Source organism: Balaenoptera physalus, assembly GCF_965194825.1.
Source record: "Balaenoptera physalus genome assembly, chromosome: 6".
In the NCBI taxonomy this organism is placed as follows: domain Eukaryota; kingdom Metazoa; phylum Chordata; class Mammalia; order Artiodactyla; family Balaenopteridae; genus Balaenoptera; species Balaenoptera physalus.
Genome location: NC_138885.1, coordinates 113,036,010 through 113,046,118, shown reverse-complemented (window position 1 = coordinate 113,046,118; position 10,109 = coordinate 113,036,010). Strand labels below are relative to the sequence as shown.

At 37.5% G+C, this 10,109-nt stretch overlaps 1 protein-coding gene across 1 annotated transcript; it reads left to right on the top strand.

The window, feature by feature from the left end:
- Positions 1-3,967: 3,967 nt before the first annotated feature.
- LOC309663515 (10 kDa heat shock protein, mitochondrial) lies at positions 3,968-4,829 on the top strand. Its single transcript, XM_082467506.1, has one exon. It carries the CDS (start codon positions 4,375-4,377, stop codon positions 4,681-4,683), a length of 309 nt encoding a protein of 102 aa, XP_082323632.1. The 5' UTR covers positions 3,968-4,374; the 3' UTR covers positions 4,684-4,829.
- Positions 4,830-10,109: the final 5,280 nt, after the last annotated feature.

Here is a 10,109-nt window from a genome sequence, read left to right as displayed (position 1 = left end):
CGAACCTGTGTCACCTGCGTTGGCAGGCAGATTCTTAAACCACTACACCACCAGGGAAGTCCCTGAGCAAGGTTTACTTTCAAAGTACTTTTGAATTATATACTGGACATCAGACTCTTTTGAATTCAAAAGAAGCTGCGACTCTAGCCAAAGTAGAGTGGTTTTTGTACCCACAGATTCAGTGTCTTGGCTGAAGAAAAACATTGAGTGATTATGTGATAAGTGCCCAAACTCAGGACTTTAGAGATGGGGCTCAGTTTTTGCTGAAACATGACTTGACTGCAACTATTATTGTAAGCAAGAGAGGAAAGTTACATTATTATGACTGTGAACTTGCTGTCTTTAATTAAAGTAGAAGTTACTGAGAATTTAAATAGCTAAAAAAAAAGCTGGCACATTAAAAACCAATTAAAAATACAATTAGCTTATAAAATTAAGACAACAAATAAAATTAAGGATAAGGACATTAATATTTTCAAATAGCATTTCCCAAACTGTGTTCTGGAAAATCAACATTCATATCCTAAGGAGATGTTAATGTTTCGTGGACAACCGCGAGGGAGGAGGCAAGAAGCTCTGCATCCCGTTTGGTTTTTTTCTCTTAAATAAGCTTGAAAGGTTCATCATTAGGGTGTTTTGAAAGTGCATCTCCAATTGTGGACTATGAGGTGCTCCCAGAAATTAAAGAATAGTTTCCATCATCATGACACTGTTCGTGTCTCCTTAAGTATAAGCCTGACCACAGCCATGTTTCCGAAACCTCACCTCTTTTATTGTTCTCTGCTGTGAGTGATACAGTGTGTTGGAGATATATATATATAAACAAAACTTAAATGTGTCTATTAAGTTAAAACCTCAGTTGAACAAATTTCATCTACAAAGAAATTAAGCTTGAGTGTGTATTTCTTAAGACTGGTTTGATATATTCTCCCCCTCTTTGGGGGACAGGAAGGAGAAGTAAAATTTCATACAGAAAGAGTGCAGGAAAAAAAAAAAAGCACAGTGGGATAAATCTGACAAACTCCAATTAAATTTAAATGCAGATTCGCTTTGGTGCCAGCAGGGGACAAGCTGTTCCTTCTTCTAAGAGCAGCTTCCAAAGTAGTGCACGTTGTTTGAGGACTACAACTCATACAGTAATAATTGTCTCTAGAAACAGCCAATCAAAAGCACCTCTCTTTCTCACTGTGTTCAACAATGGCTTAGCAACAGAAACGCGTCAAATAAAGATTTATACTTTTTCTGGGATTTCTTATTTGCTAACTGGCTTTCCCTTCTATCATGCGCTCTAAGATTAAAATGGAAACTGAAAATTCATATTTAGGTCCTTGAAATCAATCTATAGTTGACACCAGTTTTTTAACCTGATCACTGAAAAGGACAATTCAAATGAATGAACTTATGTATGGCTAGGATGCTTTTAGCGATAAGGGGGTCTGTCACTCAGCCCTTGGCAACCTACTTGTACTCACCATTTTACTGTGGTTCTAAGATTAGGCTGGCTGACCGTGCTGTCATCTAGAAATATTGTTGAGCATGAGCTATACTTTTTAGTAAGCTGCCCTGGAGATACCTGAAGGGGAAGGGAAATAGAAGAAAATGTCACAGTAAGTTAAACCTATCAAGTGTGTGTTTTTCCTCGGTTAAAATGTCAAACGATAAAGCATTAAGATTTTTCTTACACTCCATGAACTGCCTGAGTGTGATATCATGTGCAGCTCTATGGGAAACCTCTATACTCTGACTTCCACAGACGAGCTTTGAGAAATGGGTTCTAAAATGCTGCCTTGATATAGTACCTATAATCAAACCTGGCAAGCACCTATTATAAATTACCTTTATAATAATGTAAAAAGTTTAGAATAAGATTTCAGGGTTTTTTCCTTAAGCAATGAAATGCAGCTGAGATTTCCTATTTCTATTCATTTACTACAATAAAACGTAATGCTTTATATAATACCGATGTAGGAGCATTTCACTGCAGTAAATGAACACCAATAATAAATGTTCAGGAGACAGTGTGACGAAACAAACGTTTTCCAATCAGAGGCTGGGCATGCCAGGGCTGCTCTATCACTAAAAAGCTGGGGGCCATAAGTCTCTCTGGGCCTCAATTTCCTTATCTGGAGGACAAAAAGGTACTGCTTAAAGATTCTCTCGCATCCAAAAAAAACGGATAAAACAACTCTGAGAATTTAACTTCTCACTTCATGTTTAAGTAAGACTGCCATTACATTACTCAAGTGAGAACCTCAGAGAATACTTGCCATTCATTTCAAAATTGTACTAATTCTGTTCTACGTGTTATTTGACACTCCTGCCTCACCCATGCTGCTCTCTGCCTGCAATGCCTTTTTCTTCCTCCTGTCCCAGCAAGCTTGACCCCATCTGCCTCTAGGATCCCTTTGCCAGCAGGCACACCACAAAACTTCTCACTTTCTGCACACTCACACATCTAATTTACCAACTGTTCCATGGTCTCAGCTGCTTGCATAGTACCACCCTCTTAAGTAAACAAGCTTCTCCAGGTTAGGAAGATTCTTCTCCTACCTCCAGCTACTGAGCACAGAATCTGGGACAAATTAGGATTCGACAAGTGTTTGAGAAATTATTTAAGATCAGTTACAACTGGAGGTAAATCTTACTAAAGGTACAAATTCGTGAGAATTTATCTACAGTGGTGTTGGATAGGTGACAAAGAACTTTTTGAGACCCTCTAGAGAATGAACTATCTTTAAAACACTTTAGAAGTATCCATTTATTTGTGAAGAGCCCATGAACACGGCAATAGTCAAATACTAAAATGGCCTAAACTATGTTAGGACAACTCTCTTCCTTAAAGTAAGGCCAATAACCAAATCCCAATCACTGAAAGCCACTGGAAGGAAGAGTAGCATTCTTTAATACCACAGAATACGAACAATTTTAAAGCTGGGTTTTGGTTTTGGTTTTTGTTTGTTTACTAATTCAGATGAGCCTTCCTTCCTCCTATTAATATAAAATAGTTTTCACCATGCTGTCACACTCTCCCATCAATGTCCTCCACAAATACATGAAAGGTGAGGCAGGGAGAAAATCTAGTTGATGCTTTTTAAAATACAGAGCATTTAAATAAAAATTGCCAGTATCCAATAATCAGAAATATCCAAATGGCATATATAAAACACCATTTTGCTTGTTTCAGATGCTTTATGCAAAGCCACTTATTCCTTATTAACAAAAAGTTCTAGATGTAACATATTTGAAACAGTATCACTATTTGGAAGACTAATTTCTCCTTCAAGCTAGAAATGTTTTAAACTAAAACTCTGATATGGTCCTTAAGCTATTTGGTTAATGTGTAATTTTAGAATCTCAAAAAACAGATACAGCATGAAAAATGAAAATTCACTCATTCAAATACTTTGATTCTAAACGAAGCAGGTTATCTTTTAAGGTCACTACTATTAGGGTATAATATGACATACACTACACGTAATAAAAGTCAATTCTGACCAAAAATCTATATATATGAGGGGAATAAAAATAGTAAGGAAATGTACCAAAATATAGACTAGTTGGTAGAGCTTTGGGTGCTATTTATCCTGTTTTCCTCTATTAAAAACTTTTTTTCCTATTATGAATGTATATTGATTTGTCTTTGGAAATATTACTGCTAAAACATTTAAAATTTTTAATTAGATGTGCTCTATAATCCTATGGGGGCTCATTTAAGTTGTATCAGCAACTTACAGTCTACTGGCTCGATCCTACAAAAGAAACACTTCCACAGGCCTACTCCTGAAACTATTCAAACTTTCCAGCATCTAGTGTTCACTAAAGGATGGCAGAATTGAAGCCTCTGAGCAAAGCCTAGATATGTTAGCTGCCAGCAGATTACTTTCCTCTCATCTTGCTTGAAAATTTAAGATAACTGTCCCTTATGATTAAAGCTTTACCATTGCTGGCTCACAACCTCAATAAACTGCACTGACACACATAAGGGTATAAAATGCAAATACAAAAAAAAAAAAAAACAAGTAGCAAAAAACACTACTGACAGTTTAATGTTCATAGGTATTATTTCAATTGGTCACTGAAGAAGAGTATTTATCTTCATTCAGCACTAAGGACAAAATACATGGACTTTTACAATCTTTATAAGGGGAAAGGTTGCTTAGTAGACTGCAGGTTTAATGGTGAAGACTAGAAAATAATCATACCTAGGAGGCTAGTAAGTAACAACCCTCAAAGCTTATCATTAAAGGTCAAGTACCTGTTGAAATCCTGCCCCCACCCAATGACTCTTCCCATTGTGCCTACTGCCTCTGATTTTAACCCATTAAAAGAATAAAGCTGGAGAGAGCGAGAGTACGAAGTGCGGCAACCCGAGTCATGGCAGGACAGGCATTTAGAAAGTTTCTTCCCCTCTTTGACCGAGTATTAGTTGAAAGAAGTGCACCCGAAGTTGTAACCAAAGGAGGCATTATGCTTCCAGAAAAATCGCAAGGAAAAGTATTGCAAGCAATGGTAGTAGCTGTTGGATCAGGCTCTAAAGGAAAGGGTGGAGAGATTCAACCAGTTAGTGTGAAAGTTGGAGATAAAGTTCTTCTCCCAGAATATGGAGGCACCAAAGTAGTTCTAGATGACAAGGATTATTTCTTATTTAGAGATGGTGACATTCTTGGAAAGTATGTCGACTAAAATAAGTCACTATTGAAATGGCATCACGTGAAGCTGCCCGTTCCCCCAATGGCATCACGTGAAGCTGCCACTGAAGTTCTGAAATCTTTCATCCTGTAAATAATTTCCGTGTTTCTTTTATAATAAAGTAATGATATCCAAACTAATGATATTCATTGTCTCTGAAATTTCGTTTTCTCTGTATTGATTTAAACATTCCCAAATAAAAGTATATAAATGAAAAAAAAAAAAAAAAGAGAGAGAATAAAGCTGAAGTTCACTTTTTTCTTCCCCCTTTTCACAAGTTTTGGATACGTTTATTAAGAATCAATGACTTTCACTGAAAAGTCTGTAATACTCCATCTATGTTGCACATTAATGGACAATATGGTAGGGTGAGTGGTTTGAATAGAATTCATACTCAAGGCCTTAGTAGAAAAGTATAATATTCTAATTATAGGTATAATCAAAAATATTGTCTGAATTAATATCGTTAATTATATTGCATTAAACTTCAAACTCAGAACCTATATTCAAAGAATAAATCTAAGTTTGAGTAGACTGACCACAAATCTATTTCCTCTCCCCCTTCTTTCAGATATCATCTCATTAGAATTAAAGGCATTTTTTAAAAAAGCTATACATAAGACAGGATAAACAGCAGATGATTTTTAATGTTTGAAAGGTGAAAAGACTAGATAAAGGAGTGGTAACTGACATGGCAGAACAGAGGAAGCACAACCTTGGTACCTACAGAGGCTGACTAGGACAGGAACAAGAAAACCAGTTTGTCTTACAGAACCCAAGGCAGGCTCAGAGTTCAGAGGCGTGGTCCCCAAATCCTTGCAGTGAGGCCCATCAGTTAACGAGTTGTCCAAGTGATGCTTCCAATTAGATCTTAACAGACAGCCAAGGACCATCACACGTTTGAGGGAAGCCCCCAACAAGTAAGAGATCAAAACAGGAAGAAGGAATGGGACTTCCCTGGTGGCGCAGTGGTTAAGAATCCGCCTGCCAATGCAGGGGACACGGGTTCGAGCCCTGGCCCAGAAAGATCCCACATACCACAGAGCAACTGAGCCCATGCGCCACAACTACTGAGCCTGCGCTCTAGAGCCCATGAGCCGCAACTACTGAAGCCCGCACGCCCTAGAGCCTGTGCTCCGCAACAAGAGAAGCCACTGCAATGAGAAGCCCACGCACCCAACAAAGAGTAGGCCCAGCTCACCGCAACCAGAGAAAGCCCACGTGCAGAAACCAAGACCCAATGCAGCCAAAAAATAAATAAATAAAATAAAATATAAGGACGCTTTAAAAAAAAACAAAACAAAACGGGAAGAAGGAATTGATGGGAGTGATAAAAACTCAGGAGCAAATGAAAACTTGAAATTGCATCAGTGAAAAAAAGAATGACAGGATATAAGAGAACTCTATAAATTGAAAATAAGGTAGACAAAACAATATATTCAATAGAAGGATTAGAGCACAGTCAAGGAAATCTCCAGGAAGCAGGACAAAAAGACAAAATGCAAAGCAGGAGGGGAAAAAAGTTAGCGATCTGGTAAGTCTAAGACTTCCAACATCTGAATAATAGGAACCTGGAAGAAAAAAACAGAATATCAAAGAAACACACCAAAAAGGTCTATACCAAACCAAATTATGAAATTTCAAAATCCCAGGGAGAGGGAAGGTACTAAAAGGTTCCCGAGAAGGAAGGGATGGGGGAAAATGACTAAAATCGGTAATGTACAATGTACCATACAATGTCAACAGGTTTAAGAGCAACAGTGTAAATGAGAAGATGAGAGGGAAATGTCTTTAGAACGGCAAAAATTAGTTTCAACTGAGAATTCTATACTTTATCAAATAGAAGGAGTTTCAGAGAGGCTAGATCTCTCTAAACTTTCTGCCCATGTGCCCTTTTCCCAGGAAAATGTGCTCCAGTAAAACAAGGAAGTATAACAAGACAAGAGGGAAACAGAATCTAGGACATAGGGGATCCAACATAAGAGAGCAGAGTTATGTGAGATCCCAGATGACTTCACACAGATATCCCAGGAAAAGAGGCATAGAGCAGGCCTAGGGGAACACTAGTCTATATGGGAGTAGGAAGACAAAAGATTGGGGCAAAGTGTCTCCAAGAAAAAAATGGAACAGATGTGGCTTAGTAGACGGAAAATAGTTTTCATAGGCATGTGACAAATGTTAAAACATTTGGGGAAAAAAATAGCTGTTAGAAAACAGGCAAGTGAATATAGTCAGGAAATTAATTCCACAGAAAAAATGAAGAATGTGAAAGCAGGGAGACCGGGCAGGGAGCTACTTACTGCATTTGGCTGTGTGAGATCACGTTGGCTAGGAAAAGGGGGATTGGGTTATCCTAGAGAAGTGCAGAAGTGCTCCAATTTCATTAATATTTAAGAAAAAGAATGAAGGGTGTACAAGGAGGAGGCACAGTCAGAGAACTCTATGGCTCAGCAATGCACAATATTTGCAGAGTCGTAGTAATGTAAACATTGATTCTGATTTAATAAAAACTGATACATGTTGAGGGAACACAGGGAGGGAAATAACGTCATGGTGGAGCGAAGAAGCTCAGCTTTCACCTGCTATGACAAGAAGTCAATGGACAGTGCTAAAAATTAACTTACCTGTTATACTTTTATTACTTTGGTTAAAAAATAAGATCAAAAAAATAAGGCAAAAGAATTTAAGGCAGATCTTTATACTACAACCGTATTAGTGAAATTTAACGTAAATGTCAGAACCCTTAAAAAATGGGCACTACTAAGTCAAAGACTTTCCTGAATCCATTTGATAATTAGGAAAATAGAGATTTAGAAAATCTACAAAAAAGAGGTCCATGCTAACAGTATTGGATCCATCATATTTTTAGGAATCATGGCAGACATATTTTTAATTCAAACTATTAATTTCTTAACTTTTCAACTGTTTACTTACATGGTTGAAATGGTTGCTCCTCCTCTTTTCCCGCACTAAGAATAAAAAAAATTAACTGATGAATTCTGATACAAATGCCATAGAAAAATAAAAGTAGTCACTAATTATCTGATGGATTACCAATAACACAATGAGATAGAATTCCATTCTATTTTTTAAAATAATTTCCAACAAAATATATAATTTAAATCACCCAGCAAGATGAGTCCTATAAATAAAATCTAAAAACTTAGTTTCACTTTTTTGACCTAATAGATATTCTGTATTAGGCACAAATGAAAGACTCCCCATTTACAAAAGAAAAGGACAAAGCAAATCAGGCCAGGTGAGAAACTTAGCTAATAAAAAAATGTACCTGCTGCATAGCTGAACTACTAGCCAGGAGTATTTTCTCAGTCTTCATTTACACACAGCTTACTTTAATTACCACAATCTACAGATGACGACTCTAAGAACCAGTTTCTGGCCAGGCACTCGTCTCCGAACGCACCAGGATCTCTGGAAGCATCCTGAACCACTTAATGGTAACCTACTCAAATACCTTACTGAAAAAATACACAACTGGAAAGTAACCTATGTTAAACGTAAATTTTAAAATGAGTGTGCTGACCTAAATGAACATATCTACAGCACACAAAACGGTTTTGCTCCAACAAAGGCCAGAAGAATAAAAGCCTGAAGAGGGTCTTAGGCCACACTCTTGCTCACATTGCCTCCTTTAACTCCAGACAGGCATCACAGGCACGGATTCCTTAAGGCTGAAGAGAGAGACAGGCATGGGACAGCTTTTCTTTTACTGTCTCCAGAGCCCCTCTACATGTGAGCAGCTCATGGCTCTGGAAGAAACTGAGAAATAGAGCAATCCTAACCAGAAAGGAGTGGCTCAAGTACACACACTAGAAAAATGCAAGTTAGAAACCCCAGGAGCTTCCAGGTTGGTGAGCATGTAGTACCCTTGCAGAGGGCATCAAAGCTCTGTGCCCTGTCCCCATGCCTGGCCCTATGCATCTCTTCCATCTGGCTGTTCCTGAGTTATATCCTTTTATAAAAACCAGTGATCTAACGGAAAAAAACAAAAAGCAAAACAACAACAACAAAAAACCAAACCTCCGTTTTTTATTGTGCTGCATCACTTTAAATATTATGGAATGTTCACTTCTTGTATTCCTGCTCTCGTAATCAACTGAAAAACTTGGTCACGTATGGCTTTTTAGCAAATAAACTAGGATTTAACATAACATTCAGGAAGACAAGCAGGCAAGCAGGAGTGCAAAAAATTCTACGGTTCTGATTCTCATCTTAAAACAAGGAGGACACAGGAAATGTATATGAGTTTCACATGCTGAGGATAATCTTCTGGAAAACCCCATATGGCATGTTGCTCTTATTACCCTGGCACAGCACTACATTAGGATGAGAAAGTTTTGAATAGCTTAAAAGTTCTGAGTAGCATAAATCTGGATGTGAGATAGGCTCGTCTGGTTGAACACTGTGTAAAACAGGGCCAAAATCACAAGGCTCAATTCCCACATATAACAACTGATTTTTCTGATTTGACCAAATGAAAACCTAACTGTGACCTAAACCCTATCATTTGTCTTTAACATATGTGCTCTTCGGAGCAAGGGGAAAAGGACAAAGTAGCATGGAGAAATAGACCACATCTAAATCATGTGGCCAGTTGACTATGTTGATAAAGAGGTGGCAAAATGTATAAACAGATAGTCTAAGTGTTCTCCTCCCTAAAACACTGACAACTAAAGGAAACTGTATCATCAACATATTAAAATAAGACAAGTGAATACATAAAAAAGTGAAACATTTAAACCACTGTAAGAGTTTTTCTAAATACCTCCTATAATACACAAAACAAAAACAGTTTTCACTCTTTTTCTCAGGGAAAAAAAAGCATTGCCTTACCATCTGTTTGAGATTTGCTCGGAAAAATGGTGCTTGCCCTTGGGTGGTCAGAAGGGTTTGGTTCCAAAGCTAAGTCTGTATAGGAAGAAGAGAAAAAGGTGTGGTGATTTAGTTGAGTAGAAAAATACATGATTTTAAAGATAGCTACACATTGATTGAAACCACTTATTAATAGTCTTGAGAAGAGCTTTTAGTAATGACAAAAAGGCAATTTTAGTAAAGGCACAATATAAAAATTCTATTGGGAAACAGCAAAATTGTAGAAACTCTCCATACATGTGGAGTAAAACCATGGCTATGTCTTAGACTTCTTTAACTTGCACCTAAATAATCTATGCCATTTTTAGATGAATCATATATGTGACTCCCCTCCTATTTATCAATTAAAAATTCAGTCACCCTCTTTTAAAGCTGATATTACTAGCACATTCCAGGAACAGTCTCAAGAAGCAAGTTATGCTGTGGCCAACTACTGTCAGATACCAGCTCAATATATCAAATATGCCAAAACGAAGTGAGTTGCTTTTGGCAAATGTTCTTCAGACAATCAAATGGCTAATTCTAAC